Here is a 20,303-nt window from a genome sequence, read left to right on the forward strand (position 1 = left end):
TAGAGCTCTTACAGTGAGAAAGTGCTGGTCTCTAGGGCAAGGGGTGCAGCTCATACGTGCACGTGCATGTTGGTTTGTCCTGTCCCCCAAGGTGGAAATGACCCTTGCAGGCTCTCAGAACGATAGCTGGGGAAGGAGAGATGGAGAGGTGGGGAGGAGGGGTTAGAACTCAATGGACATTTGTGGAAGTCTTTTTTCAACAAAGATCTTTAGGAATCTATACATTCTGGTCAATTTAATGAATTTTTCCTAAGGCCCTAATTTAGTGCAAGGCACTGAGAAAATGATCAGAGGCATGTTCATGTCCCACCTTCTTGGGGAATCCACCAGGACCATCTCAGCCATTACTGGCTTTGTTGAGCAGCTCCAAGGAGCTTGTGTCCCATGCACACATTATTATCATGTCAACCTGGGTCCTAAGGCCCTAATTTAGTGCAAGGCATGAGAAAATGATTAGAGGCATGTTCATGTCCCACCTTCTTGGGGAATCCACCAGGACCATCTCAGTCGTTACTGGCTTTGTTGAACTGCTCCAGAGAGCTTGTGTCCCATGCACACATTATTATCATGTCAACCTGGGTCTATGTGTGCAGGCTGCCTCCCCTCATCAGATGGCAGCTCCTTCTAGCAGGGTCTGTGTCTCAGACTTCTCTTGTACTCATCACTTGCCAGTTCCCACCCCAAGGTGTCTGCACAGAGCTGTGTGCTAATAAGACCTTGTTTGTCCAGTGGTTTGTATTCTCTGCCCAGGAAGCAGTCTCTGTCAGCCAGCATCCTAACAAAGCCTAATTAAGTGTTCAGTGCAAGTGTTAAGGAGTGAAGTGTGAAGGGATGGAGGTAGGGAGAGAGAGGAGGGACTGCGTTTGGATCCAGAAGAAGGATTTTAATGGAAAGCCTTACTGAGATGGTGGGACTTGAAATAGCTCCCAAGGGACTCAGTTCACACTGTTGAACTTGTGTATCTAAGAGAGTAAAGCAGGGTGCATAACTGTGCATATAACAGTATCCCACTTCCACAGAGTCACAGAAAGAAAGTAAATGTTAGAAGAAAATATATCAAAGTATAGAATTAATAGCAGTTATCTCTGGATTCTGGATTTCTTCTTTGTATATTTTTATTTTCCAAACATTCTGCGGCAGACATGTAGTACTCCTGTAACCATTAAACTGAGTTACATTTCTACAAGCCAAGTAGGAAATAAGGAAGTAGAGAAGTAGGGACAGACTGTTTTGTCAGGGAGCTTGCCTAACACAGAGAAATGGGAAAGCTGGAGTCAGAAGGCTATTAAAGATCTTGAGAAGGTCTCTTTCACCCCCTCTGGAATGGAAGATGGAGAGACTTGAGCAGCTCCTAGGTTACAGGGATGGAGCTCCTAGAAAAGAAGTGACTCCTTAAAAAAAAAAAAAAGGAGAAGCCGGATGGAGCATGACTCCTGCCTGGGTGGGTATGGGCATAGGTGGAGGACTAGCCTTGCCCATGGCAAGAGGTACCTGTGCCCGTGTGTGCAGAAAGAGATCAGCTGGTGGGCAGGAGCGGAGAAGTGAGTTCCAAGTGGGGGCTCTGCCCTCCTCCTCTGTGCTCTCTCTCAGCGTGGGAGGATCTGTCTGTCGCCGTGTTCTGCCTATGCCAGGTGTTTATGGTGTCCCTGACTCACCAGGGCAGAGAACAAGGAAGCAGCCCAAAGGTCACTGAGTGGCAGGAGAGGAAGGAGCCCCAGGCAGGAGGCGGGTTCCAAGAGTGACAGTTGGTGCCCTGGGCAGAGAGGGTGCTCCGGGGACAGGGTGCTCTGGGAACAGAGACAAGCTCAACAGTCAGGGGTTAGGGATATGGGAACAAAACCTGAGTGTTGCCAAGGTGGAGTGGTTTGAGGAGCAACTGAACTTTACCTCCAAGTCAAATAGATTCTCCACTGGCTGTCTCAACACCAAAATTCCCACCATTGAGTGAAGGCACTCTGTGTGTGTGTGTGCGCGCGCACGCTTAGTCACTTGGTCATGTTCGACTCTGCAACTCCATGGAGCCCGCCAGACTCCTCTGTCCATGGGATTATCCAGGCAAGAATACTGGAGTAGGTTGCCATGACCTCCTCCAGGGGATCTTCCCAGGAATGCAAGAGCTGCCTGGGAGGGAGGGAAGACACAGTGAGTGACTCTCTTCCTTTAACGGCAGGGCAAATACATTTCCTTATTGTATTCCCTCTCACCCATTCATCCCTAGAAAGGGGACACAGGATGGATAAATGTTGATTTAAAAAATGCAATTAGGAAATTGAGGCTTGGAGAGAAGGATAGTGTAAAGGCAAAGGAAGAAAGACAAGGCAGGAAACAGAGCAAACCAGCTTGCTGCCTGCTGAGGTTCAAAGGGGTGGGTGCTCATTCACTGACACCCACTCAGCAAATGGCTGCTGGGCACCTGTGTTCCAAGGGCTCTGCTGGACTCTGGGGGAAGATGGCAAGCAGAGACAGACACAGTTCCCACTTTCGTGGTGTCCGATCCTCTGTGTGAGTCAAACGATAGTAAATGAACAATCACAGAGAGAAATGTAAAACCATCATGGTAACCAGTGGTACACAGTCAACGACAGGCTATAATAGAGGATGTGGGGATGAGGAGAGGTTGTCCTGAGGAGCTGACGTTGGAGGATGGGCAGGAGGGAACCACAATAAAAGAGGGGGAGAGGTGAGAGGAGGAGAGGAGAGCATGTACAGAGGTCAGGGCACGGGAGAAGGTGGGCCATGTTCCAGAAACTCAAGCCGATGTGCAGCAATGGGGCGGGGGGGGGGGGGCGGGCAGAGACTGTGACTCCTTTAGCCTCCTGTGATGATTCCAGATAAACAGAGGCCAAGTACAAACTTCATACTTGTGCCCTCAAGGCAGTTTAGGACAATTTTTGCTATTTGCTAAACTTCACCCTTCAGGACTCTCCTAGAAAGCAATTCCAAAGTTATACCTCCCCCAGCGTGGTCAGAAATGTGGGATGGGCCCAAGTCTAACAGGCCATGATAGCAATTGAGGGTTGTGTGTGTGTGTGTGTGTGTTTTCACTATCTACATCTATTTGAAACAGTTCTTTTGAGTATGAGGGTTCTTTCTTGCATTGAATGAGTGAGCACTTGTCAGTTTGAAAATCACTGATGTTTATCTTTAGATAATTAAATTAGGAGAAAAATGAAGAACCTACTGATAGCAGGAAGAAGCAAGAGTCCTCTAGGGTCTGGCGTTTGATGAGATAGATATCTGTTACTGTGCATTTCCAGGACAGAACATAGGGTAGAGACTTGAGAACATGGGTGTGTGAAGCCAGATTAAGCTTACATTTCGTACCTAAGTTGCTTGCAGGGCTGTGTTACTGTATTAGCTGGCTGTGCCCCAGACAAACAGGATCTGCTGCAACAAATCTTTATCCCAGTCTTCATCACAAGGAGGGCACTGCTATGCTCTCAGCCACTGTCTCTTATCAAAGTTTCCTGGTTTGGTTGACAATATCCTGCTCGATATGATTTTTGTTCTCACAAATTGAGTATGATGATTGATTTCAACCCAAGGAACCTGGTGGAGAGCATAAAGGGACAAGCAGGGACATCAGCATAGTTTGTAAGATACTTCCAATTTGGAAATGAAGGAGGCAAATCCAAGTGCACGATCCAAACACACGTTCTTCAGTGCCCCTCGCTCCACATCTGTGTCACAGCAAAGCTCACTTCCAGGTCCTGATGCTGAAGGTAAGGCCACCACATCCCATGCTCAGCAGTCTTGGCTCTGGTCAGAGTGGAGCTAGGGGCTCAGCCATGGGCCTCATGGTCGCCACTGTCTTTGGACTCCTTTCTCTGGCCCTTCTCACTCCTCCGTGCCAGCTCTTCAGGCCCATCTTCTTTTAGCCCGTCCTCCTCTGGCCCCCAGTCAATCTTCAGGGAGATCAACCCTGAATATTCACGGGAAGGACTGATGCTAAAGCTAAAGTTCCAGTATTTTGGTCATCTGATGCAAACAGATGATTCATTAGAAAAGGCCCTGGGAAAGATCGAAGGCAGAAGGAGAAGAGGGCATCTGAGGATGGACGGCATCACTGATGCAATGAACATGAACTTGGGCAAACTCTGGGAGATGGTGAGGGACAGGGAGGCCTGGCATGCTGCAGCCCATAGGATCACAAAGAGTCAGACATGACTGGACGACTGACAGTAACAGCAGCAATGTCTGGCCCACAGGATGCTAGTAGCCTTTCAGGAGTGGAGCTCGCATGGCCTACCCTAGGCTTTCTGGGGGCCATCTAAGAAAAGAGGGCTTAGAAATGGGCACTGGCGGAGGCAGTGGGGCTGGTTAGAGGTGAGTGCTGGTTGTAAAGAAGCCTAGTTTGGCTTCTTAGCCAAAGTTGTCCAGATAGAAAGTTAACTTAGATTTGGAAGGGACAAAAAGAAAAATTATAAAGGAGATAAGTAGGCAGAACAAACTCAAAATCAATCATCAAGAACAAGAATCTAGCTGTTTATGTTTAGCGCACATGGTAGAATCTCATAATTTAAAGGTCAATAATAGTATCTGAGAATGCTTGGTAAGATGGATACCCTAGCTGGATTAAAGGGAGTTTTATATTTGAGGAGAGAGCCCAATAAAAATATTTGGAGAAAAAAAGAGGACCAGAAAACTATAACTTGATCCTAGAAAACCAAAATATATTGTTCACAAATAGATTGTGAGCACTTGTTCTGGAAACTATGATACAGAAAAAAAAATGTGTATATATATATATATATATATATATGTATGTATGTATGTATATGTGTATATATATATATAAAAGCAGTAGTTCTTGTCCCCATGCTGCTTAGGCAAACAGGTGCCAAAATGGATGGAAGGTTAAATGGCAGTAAATCAGATGGGAGAAAAAAAAGTGATTGAGACCTCAAAGTCAAATCAGGAAAAAAACAATGTGGCTTACAGTTACCTGGAAAGGCTTTATGGAGAGAAAGAGCTTGTGATACTTAAAGGTTAGTCAGAAAAAAGGAAGGTACTGACCCTACAAAGAGGTCTGATGATAATATTTTTCCAGATCAAGAAGTGCAAGATGTAATGTGACAAACATTTTTGTAATATCAAAAGTGTAGAGACATTCTAGGTGCTGAAATATTGGAATTTGGAAGAATGTCCCAGTGGTTTACAGAGTCTAAATAAGAGTTAGGAGAAACTATCCTCACAATATGAGGATATATTTATATGAGGAAACTTATCCTAATAGTAATGGGCAATCACTGAATAGCTCCTAGTAGGGGCAGTATCACGGTCATACTTTTATTTTAACAGATCATTTTGGCTTCAGGGTGGACAGCAGATAGAAGGGGCAAAACCGGCTCACAAGCCCAGCTGGAGACTATGTAAGCAGCTTAGGAGAGGGAGCTTACTTCAGAGAGGTGTCAGAGGGAATAGAGAAAGATGAATAGATTTAAGAGATACTGGAGGGCTAAAATCGTCAGGACATAGTGATGACTTAAATTTGTAGCTGAAGGAGAAGAAGCTGTCAAGGGTGATACGGTGGTTTTAAAATATGGTCCCAAAATACTTTGGAACTCCTCTCATCAAAAGGACTCATGCCCCCTCCCTTGAACCTAGGTTCTGTGATTGCTTGATCAATAGAACATGGTGGAAGTATGGTAAAAGATGCGGGGTCAATATCTGGGCCCAGACTTTAGGTTATTGGCAGCTTCCACCTTATATCTCCTTAAATGTTCACGCTTATAATCTAGCCACCATGCTGTGAGGAAACCCAAGCTCCCCTGTGGAGAAGTTCACAAAAAGAGGAACCAGAGTTAACAACTACTTGCCAGCGAGTGAGCCAGAGTCTTGGAATTGGGTCTTCCAACCCCAATCAAGTCACCCAGCTGACACCGCATGGAGCAAGGACAAGCTGTCCCTGCCAAGCCCCATCCAAGTTGCAGATTTGTGAGCAAAATAAATGCTTGTTATTATCATTTTAAGTTACTACTAAGTTTTGGAATAGATAATTATATAGCAATAGAAAACAGTAACAGATGACTCCTATTTTTCTGGGTTTCATTCCTGGAGGGATTGGGTGTCATTTACTAATGTAGAGATCACTGAAAAAGACCCAGATGCAGAAACAAAGATCGTGAGTTTGGTTTACAACTTGGGAGTTTGAACTGATTCTGAGATATCTAAATTGATAAGTCACGCATACTTTTGGATTTATGGGTCTAAGGCTCAAGAGAGAGATTGAGTTTGAAGACAAAAATGGGGTCAAATGTGGGTCAATCAGAATGAGTGAGTGAGTGAGTGAAAGTCTCTCAGTTGTGTCCAACTCTTTGCAACTCCACAGTCCATGGAATTCTCCAGGCCAGAATACCGAAATGGGTAGCCTTTCTCTTCTCCAGGGGATTGTCACAACCTAAGGATTGAACCCAGGTCTCCCACAGTGCAGGCGGATTCTTCACCAGCTGAGCCACAAGGGAAGCCCAGTCAGAATGGGTGTCAACTAGAGATGCAGATGTAGATGAGTGTCTAAGTGGAGGGAATTCTAACATTTCATGGCAGGCCGAGAAGCATGAAGCTGCAAAGGAGATGTGAAAGGGTTAGCCCAGGAATGCCAGAGGAGAACCAGGAATGGGTGTATCTTGGGGGACCGACAGGCTAGAGTATGTTAGGAAGGAGGGAGGGACTATCAGGGTTAGACCTCGCCAGGAACACAAGCACCTGCTGAGCCAGGCTCGCCTTCCCCCAGGCTTCCTCCCCGCTACCCAGCACCACAGTAAGCACTGCTGCGTGCTTACCAAGACCCTGGGATGGGGCCCCAGAGGGCAAAAAGGCAAGATGAAGATCACACCTGTGCCCATCAACCAGCTCTTCCCTGGAGCCTTGTTTTTCAAACTGTAGTCCCTGGAGGAGCAGCAACATCACTTGGGAGTTTGTTAGAAATTCAGATACCCAGGCCCTTTCCTAGACCTACTGAATCAGTCTATGTTTTGACAAGATCTCCAGATGACTTCTATGCATATGAAAGTGTGAGTTAAGACATCAATTTAGAGGCTGGGCATTAATTCGGGGAAGCAGCCAGATGTTGCAAAGTTGAGCTGCAAATCACATGCAGAGTATCAGCCCCAGCCACAGAAACAGCTATTCATTAAACCTATTTTTCCTCAAGGTCCAGTAGGCAACTCTGAACTGAGGTTTTCACATCAGAATCACTTGGGTAAATTTTCATAATCAAAGAGATGGCCAGAGTCTGATTCAGAGGGTCTGGGGGGCCTGGACATGTGTACTTTTATTCCCCAGGGGATGCTGATGGGCTGCCTGGGTGGCAGCCACTGCCCTAAACCATCACTCATTGCAGGCATACCACTGTTAGGGTGACCATTCATTGCATTCTTTCCACTTCAAGGCTGGAGCTGGGACTGGAGCATTTTAATCTGATTTGTCTCTGACAGGCAGACAGTGTAATTCCCCAGGCACACGAGCCCTCCCCGTGAGCACTGGCTTCTGACTTGTGCTCAGGCACCAACAGGCCCTCCCCAGGCTCCAGGTGTGAATCACACCCTGGGGTCTGCTGTAGCAACAGGGCTTAGAGCCAGGGCGGAGATGAAAGGCCAGCCTGGCCATCTTGCAGTGCACTTACTGGCCCACACTACTGGCTCTGGTGTGAATGCCACCCTCTTGGAGTGGAGATTAACTGGGCCCAAGGCCACTGTCTTAGAATTAGCCTGCGGTGCAGAAGATGTAGGAGACCCAGGTTCGACCCCTGAGTCGGGAAGATCCCCTGGAGGAGGAAATGGCAACCCACACCAGTTTTCTTGCCTGGGGAATCCCTGGGACAGAGGAGCTTGGCAGGCTATAGTCTATGGGGTTGCAAACAGCCGGACAGGACTGAAGCTACTCAGCACGCACTCATGGGGTCAAGATGAACTGGGTCCAAGGCCACTCTCTTATCTGGTCTCATCTTTGTACATGTTTGAGATGCAGCCTGGTAAACCTCGGCGCCTGGACCAGGTCACTGTGTGGACTCAGAGATGCAAGGGACACGAGGCTGAGATATGCCACCCTCTGACAGGGAAGGTCTCAGGACACTTCCCAAGCCTGTGTGACTAACAGGAACATGGTACTTCAGATTGGGCAAATCTAAGTCATGTAGGGAAATTCACCTGCTGGGGACTGTAGCTCTAACAAAGGCCCCTGGGGAAGGATTCTAAAATGGCATGATCAACTTTAGAAAGATAGGAAATTTGAAACTTATTAATAGTTCCCAACAAAAACCCATCATGGATGAATCATCCATGAGCTTATTGAAATTTTTTTTTAGATGGAGGAGAAAAAAAAATATTTTCTCATCTTAAATATTTTGGGATGATAGATTCCCTTATTTCTTGGTGAAAAGCAGTACTTTCTGCTTTTCTAATTTAAGCTTTGAGGTTTCCTCTAGTTCAAGGAAGGTAAGGCTTTTTGTTTGGTTATGTTTTTTATCAAGTCTTCAAAGATTTTAGTGACTCCAGGCAAAAAAGTCTCAGAGACTTTTTTCCCCTTGGTGGACTCCTCTTTATGCCTCTCTTTTCCTGCAGCTGTACCTTCTACTATGTCAAATCTTTCATGGAGTCTGGTGGCTGAAAAAATCCCCAGAGTGGAAGAGCCTGGTCTTATACACAAGTTGGTATGTTTTCTCTAGCAGCCTTTGGGAGGGGTGACAAAATCCTTCATCCACAGTGACTCTCATTCTCTTGGCAGATGTCTGCCAAGTCAGAGTGATCAGCCAGTTGATCAACAAAGTCTAGTTACTTTCCTATAATTTACACTTGCCCATACTAATAACAACAACAACAATAATAATGGGCATTTATTGAATGCTTATTATGTGACAGGCACTGAATCTAGGGTCTTTACATTGACAACCTCATTTGCTATCCCTAATAATCAAATGGGAGTTACAATGTGCATTTTAATAGAGTATAGGTTGCCCTCTCCATTTTACAGATTAGGAAACTGATATTTATTGAGGCAACTAATTTGCCTCATGCTAAAGTCAGTTAAGGAAGAGGGCCTGCCCTTCTCAAGTGCCTGTGACACGAGAGGAGAAGCGGGTGGGAACATCTGCCAGGGAGGGAGAGGTATTATGTCACTGACATTTTTGGAATCGTCATATTGACTTTTAGTTGGTGTAAGTACTGTTTTTAAATTCTCAAATGCACCACCTTCTGTTAAACCTTTCATATGACCTAATGTGATTTTATTCTGATTCCCCAAAGTCTGATGAGTCCTGGGGCCTGTTTTCATTAATGCTGCTATGGTACTTTGCCCAAGACATCAGCAAAATTTTAGTGGTTACTGAGCAAGTTCAGGTGAAGAACAGAACAACGAGGGGAGCTAGTAGGTCCTCTGGAATCCAGCTTAATCTCCACCTCCTCCAGAAAGCCCTCCCTAATTTCCCTGTTCCTCCTCTGGTGTCCTCTCTGAGCCATGGCGGTGAGTCTCACCCAACAGCTTTTATGTTTGACTTTTGAAGGCCTTTATTGCTCACTTACACTTGGAAATGACTATTTCACCCACAAACATTTCCACTTGGCAAACACATACCCAGAGCTAGCCACCAAGCCCAGCTTCCACGGCTCCACTGCTCCAGCCCCTTCCCCTCAGTATAAAGTATGGAGGCAAAGGTGATGAGCCACTGGTGCCAGACTTGGAGGCGGAGGGAAGTGGATGGGGGCAGAACACTCTATCAGTGTGTTTGAACACAATCCCAAGAACTGGTTCCACTGGATGAGTTCACCCAGGGGTCACATGCCTTCTCACAGGAAGAGGTGAAATGTACTGCTCCAGGCTGTTCACAGTTAGGGCCACTTTTCAGTCTATTTTGTTTTGGGTTATTTTTTCCCTAAGCCCAAATCCCTTCTTTTTATTCGTGCATGGCTTTCGGGTTGCAGCCAGCAAATGCAGGGGTGGGTAGGGGAGGAGGCGGGGAGGAGGCAAGGCATGAGAGAGACTTCTAGGCTCTGGAGAAGAGGATCATAGGTTGCTGGCCCAGCCCAGAAAGGATGGTCATTTCCTCTCAGCCTCCTAACCTCGAGACTTGAAGCACGTCATTTGGGTCTGGAGGTGATAGCTGAGACAGATTCCCTGATGACTGCAATTCATTCCAGGCCCCTCACTCCTGTGTTTCCTGCACAAACTATGTGCTTGGTAAAGAGCTGTTTGGATGAAAGAATGAACCAAGTAGGTCCTCTAGCCTGATGACAAGGGCCCCTCTGCCCCAGTCAGATGGGCCTTCTGGCAGGGCCTCCAAGTTTGACCAGACTCTCCCGAGGAAACAACAGCTTCAAGATTGGGTTTGGAGAGATGGGGAAAGAAGGGGAACCTGGGGAAACCTGGGCACCTGGGAGAACCACCCTGGGCTGGCAGGCCAACTGGTTTGGAGCTTGCCTGTAGAAGTGGAAAAGTGAGCCCTAAATCAGACCCTGTTCCATTCCACTTCCCAGGCCTTAGGGCTCCCAAGTTTCCTGGCAGAACTCTTCACCTCTTCCTGTAACTGTGCAGGACCCTATGGGACTGCCCAGGACAGATCCTTCTCTGCATGTCCTCTGCCTGCCCCTTGTTTGTGGAAAAGCTGTGGTCTTCCAGGTCTACCCTGAGTCATAAAAGTCTGAATCAAGAGTGAATGCAAAAGTAGCAGGTGGGCCAGGGAAACTGGTAAGAATTTAAACACTAAATTAGCCATACAGCAGTCACAGAATGTTTAGCTCCTCCTCCCTGAAGAACCTAGACAGCACTACACGATGCGCATTTCCTGATTTGTTTTAAAGTTACTGAAACCCCTACCAAATGGAAGGAAGTCTTTGATGACTGTGAGCATGCAGCGCCGCCGAGAGCTACTGGAGCCTGAGAATGATGTTAACCCCTGTGACACCACCCTGTTACCTCACCAGCAGCCAAACAGAAAATTGTGCACAAGCTGATCACGCATCCTGTGACTCTCCTTCCTCACCTGGTCTTTAAAAATGCTTTCTTGAAACCCATTGGGGAGTTTAGGTCTTTTGAGCATGAGCCACCCCTTCTCCAATTATGGCCCTTGCAGTAAAACTTTCTCTTCCACACTCCAGTATTTCAGTTTATTTAGCCTCATTGTACATGGGGCACATCGACTTGGATTCAACAACATACCCTAGTCTTGCTAGATCCCTGAAGCCCACAATAATTTCTAAATTGCAAGCTAATACAGAGAAAGATGAACACTGTATGATATAACATGTGGAATCTAAAAAATACAACAAACAGATGAATAAAATGAAAAAGAATCAGACTCATGGATATAAAGAACAAACTAGTGGTTACCAGCGGGGAGAGGGAAAAGAGGAAGGGCAAGATAGGAGTAGGATAAAAAAGGGTTATTGTGAGATTATATAAAATCATGTATGTAAAGTATTTGACCATTGTAAAACACTACAGAATTTAAAGAATCTTTCATTCAAAGAAAAATAATATTTTTAGTTTTAAAATATGGCCAAATTTTAAAATAAATAAATAAATTGCAAGCTGATGAGATTTTCAGCATGGTTCCTAAAATTCCCCCAACCCTTATCTCTCAGATTGCTTGCTCATTCTACTTTGCGTCAGTTCCCAGGAGTCTAATGCCAAGACCTCCATCCTAACCCTTAGACACTCCATGGATCCTCACACAATGACTTGGCTATCTAGCACTTGAGTTGGAGTCTACCATTATATTAATGAATGTCTGTTTTTTATTATGTGGGGTTTTCCCCATGTTCTGAGCTTTCAGAGACCAGAGTGCGAAGAGAGCTAAAGAGCTTTGACCCTTGGAAAGGGCCTTTCTAACTGGTCGCTTTTTGAAGGCTTAGTCTTCTCTTGCCCTGTAAATGATACTGGGTGAGTAGTCCTGTCTCTCTGCGTCAGTTTCCACGTATGTGATACAGACGTTACCACTTTCACCAGTGCCTCTTTCTCTGGTTTTAAGGCAATGGTTAAAATCTCACGTATTAGTGGTTTAATCCGTAAGTTGTGTCCGACTCTCGCAACCCCCCGGGCTGTAGCCTGGCAGGTTCCTCAGCCCATGGGATTTCCCAGACAAGATTCCTGGAGTGGGTTGCCATTTCCTCCTCCAAAATCTCAGGTAGTGAACACAAATCCTGGATCCACACATCCTGGCCTTTCTGGGGTTTAAAAACCCTGATTTTAAATATTTTGTTCCAATTTCCAGATTTTATTAATACATTTGGTCCGATGATTTGACTTGGAATCAGAAAATATAGTTTTGAGACCCTTATGAATTCTTCATTCCAGAAATGGGCTCAAATTTTATTTACTAATGTGAGAATAAAAAAAATTCTGATTCTGGCCTGGAACCTGCTGTTTCAACAACAGAACATGTCATTCTGCCCTGAGGGAATACACTGTGTCATTCGAGGCCCTCCCTGGGGGTGTCTGGGAGACCCTCAGCACTCGGCCCCTATCTTGCCCACCCCCGGGCACGACTCACCTGCACAAAGCACCCACAGCAGAAGCTGTATCTTCCCCTCCATGGTCTTGCTTCCTCTCTGCCCCAAGCCCAGCCTGGCACTGGTGGGCTCCGGTCTTGAATCAGTCGGGGCTGACTGGTTAAAGCTGCAGCGGCCTCTGGCCCAGCCCAGCCTCCGGTCAGTCCTATAGTTTCTCCCTTCCTGTCCACCTCTGCCCAGCCTGGCCCCCGTGCCCCACCCCTCAGCTGACTGACAGGCGAGCTCACCTGTGGGGCTAGACTCCAGCCCCGCCCACCCCCCCAAAGGCCCCACCAGGAACCTTCACCTTCTCAGTTCCTTCCCCTGCCTTCTCTCCATTTAGCAGGTGGGCAAAGTCCTGGGCTTCTCACTATAATGCGTGTTTACCTGTATGAGACAGGAAGTTGCCACCTTGTAATATAAAGGGAACTGATCTCAGAGGAAGGCTTTCAAACTCAATAAAAGAAGGGTGTTGGCCACAATTGCCGAAACACTTCGAGACATACTATGATCTGTTCCTCTGCTTCCCTTCCTTTTCATTTCCCCCCACCCCACGGCATGCTAGAGACACAGTCATGAGGAAGACCAGAAGTCTCTACCCAGAGAACTGCTAATCTGACTGAGGAGGAAAATAGTATACAGTCAAACAAGACAGCCAGAAATACCATGACTGATTCATCTCAGTTTGCTTGGGGTTGCCCCAGTGTTAAAACAGAAGGCCCTATGTCCCAGCAATGCCTCCGTCTTAGGGAAACTGAGGTAGCTGGTCACCCCACTTAAAGATCGCCAGTGCTGTGGGGAGCATGACCTGGGAGATGACACAGAACTGGCCGTGGAAGGGGACCCACCTTGGCCTGGGCGGTCAGAACACAGTGCGGAAATGAGTGCTTCGATTCTCTATGCCACAGACAGGGCTCTATATCTCAAAGAAGCTAAATGGGTTACCTATGGTCACACAGCTAGCAAGTGCTTTTCTGATTTTTAGTCCACTCTGCTAGTGATCCTGAAGTCACCCTCTGTGAGCTCAGGGTGGTGATTAAGGTTAGAAAGAAAACAGAGGCCCTCTGTCACCCCCTCCTCCTGAGTGGTCCCTGCTTTATCTGCTGCCACTTTTAGGTGTATTCACTCTTGCTTCTCCCTCTCTCACCTCCCACCCACCTTCTGCTTTCTTATGCTGGCAGTCTGTCCACCTGATGCCACTTTTTGGCCCCCTGCCTGATTCCCATCCCCTCTCCATCCCTCCCTCCTCATGGAACCTTGAGGTTCTTTCATGAAGCCTTCATCCTCATGGAACCTTGAAGTCTGGAGGCACCTTGAACCCCATGGTTACTCGGCTGTGGTCCTTCTTCCATCTTCCGCAGCTGCTCACTGAGCCCCTGTTTTGATGCCCAGGACAGTGGTTTGGCAACTGGTCAATGGTGGTACCATGTGCTTCTCCAGAGATGCCTTCCTGAACCACTCTCTCCAAAGATGCTCCCATCTCCGCTTTGCCAAGTCTCAGCACGTAACCTTGTTTTCTTTCTTCAAAGCCCTAATCGCTATATGAAATTAATTTCTGCTGCCCTAAAACTTTTTCCACGTCATCCCCTCTGGAAATCCTCCCCTCACCATATCTGCTGCTGCAATCCGATATGTGCTTTAAAGCCCAGTTCAGGTATTATCTGTTCTTTCATGAAGCCTTTCCTGACTTCTTCAGTCAGAAGGGCTCTCTCCCTCCTTTGAACTCACACAGCACTCTGGATCTCTCTTAGGACACTAACTGACTACATTCTGCCTTGTGCTTGAGCTATTTTTGGTCTCTGTCTCATTCCTTCTAATAAGCTATGAGGTCATTCATTTGTTTGGCCAGTTGCTAATGATACTATGCCCCAGGCATTATTCCACCTAGCTGGGAAGAAACACCATTTTAAGCATGTAATTATGTGTCTTACTAACTTTGGTCACATCAGAGCCGGATGCATAGTGGATATCAGTGTGTATTTGTTGAATGGGTAGACAAATGGGCAGATGGATGGATGAAGGGATAGGGGTCATTACAGAAAATATGGGGTGAGGGAATGAACTTTTGGATTATTGGGCTTTGTTTTGATTGTACTGTTGATGGGAGTTGGTGTAGTGGAGTAGGATGGATTATAAACTCATTTGAAGTTTATGAAGTTCAAGGGGTGTTTATATCACCCAGGATGATATGGGATGAGTGTGGGACAGGGGTTGTGGAAGAGGCACACAACTGCCCAGTTCAGTATCCAGAGTCATCTCTCTCCAAAGAAATGGAGTCCTGGTCACAGGCAGTTACTACCCGTTAGCCTCACCATGGTGCTCTCCCAACATCTATCAGAGGATCCTCCCCTCTCTATGTATCTGGTATTTCCCCAAAACCCCTCTATGCTGACAGAGGGTTAAAGTACAGTTTAATTCATTCTTCTAGATCCTTGGCTTTAGATTATCTTCTGGAAGCACTCTGAACAGGCAGCCCCAGGCAGGGAGGTATGGAGAGAGAGCCCAAAGTAAACCTATTCTTTAGGCCTCTCTGTGAAGCATGAACTTCTCCCAATTCTGCAGCTCAAGGTCAGTTTCCAAAGAAACAGCCAGGAGGGAAAGAGTTAAGTGGGGCCCACGTTTGGGTCTGAGTAGTCCTGAGCCTGCATGCCTTCCTCTCAGAGATCTGCCAGGCTGAGGGGCCAGAGGCTAAATTTAGAAGGCAGCTAAGGTTTCCTGTGAACAGCTGTCCTGCGCCTCAGAGAAGGAGACGGGCGAGAGGAGGGAGGTCCGTCTCACTGGTCGGAGCCTCTGGCCATTTTGTCTGGGTCCCTCAGCCTCTGGGTGGCTGCCCTCCTGGTGTGGAGATACAGGCAGATCAGCGGTGAGTGTTCTCCCTTCACTTCGTCCTGTGAGCCCAGGGCTTACAAACAAAGGCGAGGAGCTCTTCCCTGAGTGTCAGGGCCCGGCCTCGTCTGGGACCAGCTCCTGGGGGGTCTCGTTCCTTCATAAGCTGTGGAATGGCTCCTGAGCCAAAGGCAGTGGCTCCTGTGGCCTTGGTTAGAGTCGCTGAAGAAGGTACCTTCCCAGTAGAGACAAAAGGTGTCTCTACTTGTGTGAGAGCGGGAGAGAGAGAGTGTGTATACCCAGAAGTTTCAGAGAAAGACCTTTCTGGTCTGGGGAATACACATTTGTTCAGCTTAAGCTCTAGTCAAGGCAAACTTTGGACTCCCCTCACTGCTTTCTTGCTGGCACCTGTGGAAGGAGCCATGGTATCACTTCTTAAATCTCATGACTCCAAGGTGGATGTTTACATGGCATTTTGGTGTCCTGATAATATTAGCTGAATCAAGTCTGACTGGGTTTTCCTCATGAGCTGTTTCCCCACCAGCTGATTAACATGTGGTGACTTTCCCACTCCTAGTTCCATTGAGGTGACATCACCAACACACCCCTGACCCCCACAAAACCTCCAGAACTAGGTTTTCTAACTGCCTTATTCACGCTAAACCTACAGAGGCTGACAGGCTGTCATGGCAACCAGTGGGGACCCAGAAGAGGAGCAGGTAGTCCCGAGTGAAGAGGATGAAGCCAACGTGAGGGCTGTGCAGGCCCGGTACCTCCGGAGCCCCTCCCCCAGCCAGTAAGTGTGCGCTTGCTGAGTGCGGGCCTCCCTCCAGCCATCATGGAGTGCGCTAGGGAGCGTGATGACAAGTGGACCCCAGGGAGCCTGCAGCCATAACCTTAAGTTCACTCATTCAGCAAACATTGTTTGCAAATTTTTTTATGTGCTATACTTTATGGAAGAAAAAACTTGCAAACAGACACATTGCATCATGGCTTGGTAAGTGCCAGAATTAGCATGCTTAGGGTTTAGTTGATGTGGAGAGGGAAAGGATCACCTGGGCTTGGAAGGTTTATAGGAGACTTCCTAGAGGAGATGATGTTGGACTTGAACCTCAAAGGGTGAGTAGGAGTTTGGCAGGTGTCCTTGGGTGATAGTACTTTTTTCCCTAGGAGGGAGATAAGGCTGGAATGGGGATGATAGACCATAGATCATAGATAAGAGAAGGCATTAGGGCAGGAAGAAGCCCTTAAGACACCAAATTCTAGTACTAAGGTAATTTTGTATCTGTGATCAGGCTGTGTCTTTCCACTGGGATGTGTGCTTCCTGGAGGGTCTTCTTTATTTTGTGACAATTAATTTTAAAGTTTCTTTTACATAAAATCATGGAGGATATATGATAATGTAGAATGAAAAATTTGCATACAATTTTAAGAAAAACCATAAAGCAACAAAGAAATACTTAATTGCTTGCTAAAGCAGTAGTGTGTGTGCCTTTTTTTTTTTTCTTTTGCCGCAACTAACAGCAGGGGACCTGACTTCTAATCTTAACTCTGTCACCAAATTTTAAGTGAAGAATCACTTTAATTCTTGAGCCTATGTCACCTTATCTAGAAAAAGGGAAGAAAAGACTCAGAATATTTCAAGGTAAATTCACATCAGAGCATCTCTGATTCTGCTTGACTTTCCTGTTCCTTGGGTCTCTTGGGGTCTTGCTGGCTCCTGCTTCTGGGGCTCACCAGGCTTCCCCTTTGGAGTGAGATGGGAGCAAATGTAGGTGCTCATCACCATGATGGGCCAGGCCACAGTGACCGAATGGAGCTTCAGGAATTTTCCCTTAAAATTCAGGCTTATGTTCCCACTTAGAGAAACTGTCAGGATTGAGAGATTTAAAATACAGCCCTCCTCCTCTATGCTACCAGACAAGGCATAGGTAGGTTTATGTGTTGTTAGGGTAAGTGATGGCTTCATGTAGTAGTTGGAGTAATGACAGCTCTTATAGCAAATGGACTTTTTTTTCTCACTCAGGTGTGTTTCAGAACAGGTACCTGAGCAGTGATTCAGGAACTGAGGCTCCTTTTGTCTTGTAGATCCTCCACTGTAAGCCCTGACTTCAAAAGTGACTGTGTTCATCAGTCTTGAGACAAAATGGAGATTCTCTCAGGAGGGTTTTATGGGCCAGGCCTGAAAATGGCCATTTTGCTTCCACTCATATTGGCTTCCCTGGTAGCTCAGCTGGTAAAGAATTAGCCTGCAATGCAGGAGACCTGGTTTGATTCCTGGGTGGGGAAGATCCCCTGGAGAAGGGCATGGCAACCCACTCCAGCATTCTTGCCTGGCAAATCCCCATGGACAGAGGAGACTGGTGGGCTGCAGTCCATGGGGTCGCAGAGAATAGGACACAACTGAGCGACTAAGCACTGCTGCTGCTGCTGCTGCTGCTAAGTCGCTTCAGTTGTGTCCGACTCTGTGCAACCCCATGGACTGCAACCCACCAGTCTCCTCTGTCCCTAGGATTCTCCAGGCAAGAATACTGGAGTGGGTTGCCATTTCCTTCTCCAATGCATGCATGCAAGCCAAGTCGCTTCAGTCGTGTCTGACTCTGTGCGACCATGTTCCATTGGCTGGAACTCAGCAAGGCCATGCTTTCTTGTAAGGGAGGATAGTCCATGAACCCAGGAAAAAGAAGAAGTGGGCTTGTTAACACACAGCAGGCTCAGCCACTGTAGCCTCTCAAGACAGTTAATGTTCATGTCTCCTTTTTCCCACTCTTAGACCAAACTTACTGACTTCCCAGGGAAACAGCCTGAAATCCCATTTACCAATTGCTGCAAAGTTCAAAGGCTGGGCTCTCTGGAAAGTATGCCCTGTCCACCTCGGAGCTGAATGCAGCTCCTCATGGTCTGACCAGGATAACAGCCCCTGTCCCTATTCAAAAAAAAAAAAAAAACCTCCTATTCAATGAGAGGAGGAGTAGGGGATACAGCAGCCATCAGTCCTTACAAATAACGACCCTGTTGAGTGTGTCTTTGCCCCAGAAGTGGGGAGATCTCCTAGGTGTGACTTTGATGTGGCTCTCAGGGTGGCATTCTTTGTCTGTTGTTCTCTGTGGCTTCTAGTTCCATCCCCTGGGCCTTTTTCCTTGTCTGTTATCCTCCACAGTGACATCTGAAGTGAAGCTGAAGAGGGTCTCTTCCTTGAGTGCTGCATAACTTTTGCAGACTTGTCCTGATTATGAAAACTTGGAGGTCCAAGGGCTGTTTTAAGGCTTTTAAGACACAAAGGCCTTTTAAGAGTCATGACTTCTTAGAAAATGTTATCCCTTCAAAAGTTTAATTGTTTTCTGATTTACAGAAACCAGACAACTCCATGTGCCAGAAATCACACCCATAGTTCTTTCTTAGATATAATTTTCAATCCTAATTTATTTCTCTGATTCCTTGTGTACATGCTTCACTCTCTCAGTTTAATGATAGATACCTTGAGAGATTATCTGAAACTTTAAATCTGAGTAGGAAGTTCAGGATCAAATTTATTTAGAATGTATGATCAACAAGCTCCCTCATTAGAGGGGAGGATACAATAATAAAATGTAATCAATCCAAAAGAAGGCAAGAGAAAAAAGAATATAAGAAAAGCATAATAGATAATAAGAAAATAGTAGGATGGAAGATTTAAACCCAAATATATAAGTAATTATTTAAACATATATAGACTAAAATACATGGTCTTCCCTGGTAGCTCAGCTGGTAAAGAATCCACCTGCAATGCAGGAGACCCCAATTTGATTCCTGGGTCAGGAAGATCCCCCGGAGAAGGGATAGGCTACCCACTCCAGTATTCTTGGGCTTCCCTGGTGGCTCAGATCATAAAGAATCAGCGTGCAGTGCAGGAGACCTGGGTTCGATCCCTGAGGTAGGAAGATCCCCTGGAAGAAGGCATGGCAACTCACTCCAGTATTTTTGCCTGGAGAATCCCCATGGACAGAGGAGGCTGGTGGGCTGCAGTCCATGGGGTTGCAAAGAGTCAGACATGACTAAGTGCAGCAGAGCAGACTAAATACTTCAATTAAAAAACAAAAATTGGCAGACTCAATTTTTTTACAAGCCTAAATACTTTTTACAAGAGACACACTCAAAAATAAAGATGTACAAAGGTGAACAAAAGATAGAAAACTTATACTACACTGTTCTGGTTACTGTTGTTCATAACTCCAAAACTTAGTGTCATATAACCATTTTGTTATGTTCATAATTTGGAATCTGGACAAGGCACAGTAGTGTGGCTTGTTTGTTTCAGGATGTCTGGGGCCTCAGCTAAAAAGACTTGGAGACTGGGGATAAATTTTAGCCTGGGATGATTCAAGAGCTGGGAGCTGGTATCAGAGAGGCATCATCACACATATCACACTTGAGGTCAAGACCTCAGCTAGGCAATTGGCCTGAATACCTAACATGGTCTTTTCATATGATCTGTCCATGTGGGACACTGTGGGCTTTCTCAGAGCCTGGGAGCTGAATTCCAAGACAATAGAACAAAAGTGCATTAATTTTCATGATCTAGCCTCAGAAGTCACAGAGAGGACCACAAAAGTTCAAAGGAGGCAACACGGACTCTACCATTCCAATGAAGGTGTATTAGGGCCACGTTGTAGGGAGAATAGGTGGGAGGGGGTACATTGTGGCCCTCTTTGGAAAGTACCCACTCCTGTAATTGCAAACACTGACTAGAAGCAAGCCAGTGAAGTGATTTATTGATAGCAGACAAAGAAAACCTTAGGGGAAACATTACCTTAAAGTTTCAGAATAATCAAATTTGCTATACAATAGATATATTCATTTAAATTATTAAAATTTCTAGGATCTCATAAAGTAACCTCTAAATAAGTAAAGCAAAGAGTTGACAGAACTGAAGAAAAAGTAAAATTCACAATCTTAGTCAAATGTACGTTTTAAAAAACACAATCTCAGCAACTGATAGAATGAGGCGAAAAACAA

At 46.2% G+C, this 20,303-nt stretch overlaps 2 protein-coding genes across 4 annotated transcripts in view; one reads left to right on the forward strand and one right to left on the reverse strand.

Moving 5' to 3' along the window:
* Positions 1–12,577, reverse strand: part of GPA33 (glycoprotein A33) — a 50,310-nt gene extending 37,733 nt beyond the window's left edge. Inside the window, exon 1 of the mRNA XM_065924712.1 lies at positions 12,485–12,577. Within this exon, the coding sequence (XP_065780784.1) occupies positions 12,485–12,527 (43 nt within the window). The 5' untranslated portion in view covers positions 12,528–12,577. The remainder of the gene's footprint in view (positions 1–12,484) is intronic.
* A 2,641-nt stretch (positions 12,578–15,218) lies between these two features.
* The window catches only part of STYXL2 (serine/threonine/tyrosine interacting like 2), a 60,093-nt gene continuing 55,008 nt past the window's right edge, over positions 15,219–20,303 (forward strand). Inside the window, exons 1-2 of one of the 3 annotated variants that reach the window (XM_065946245.1) lie at positions 15,219–15,345; positions 15,979–16,104. In XM_065946245.1, coding sequence (XP_065802317.1) covers positions 15,995–16,104 — 110 coding nt within the window. In that variant the 5' untranslated portion in view covers positions 15,219–15,345; positions 15,979–15,994. Of the gene's footprint in view, positions 15,346–15,978; positions 16,105–16,143; positions 16,306–20,303 lie in introns of those variants that run through there. The other 2 variants (XM_065946253.1, XM_065946236.1) reach the window with 2 other exon arrangements.

This window comes from Muntiacus reevesi, chromosome 1 (assembly GCF_963930625.1).
Source record: "Muntiacus reevesi chromosome 1, mMunRee1.1, whole genome shotgun sequence".
Lineage (NCBI taxonomy): Eukaryota > Metazoa > Chordata > Mammalia > Artiodactyla > Cervidae > Muntiacus > Muntiacus reevesi.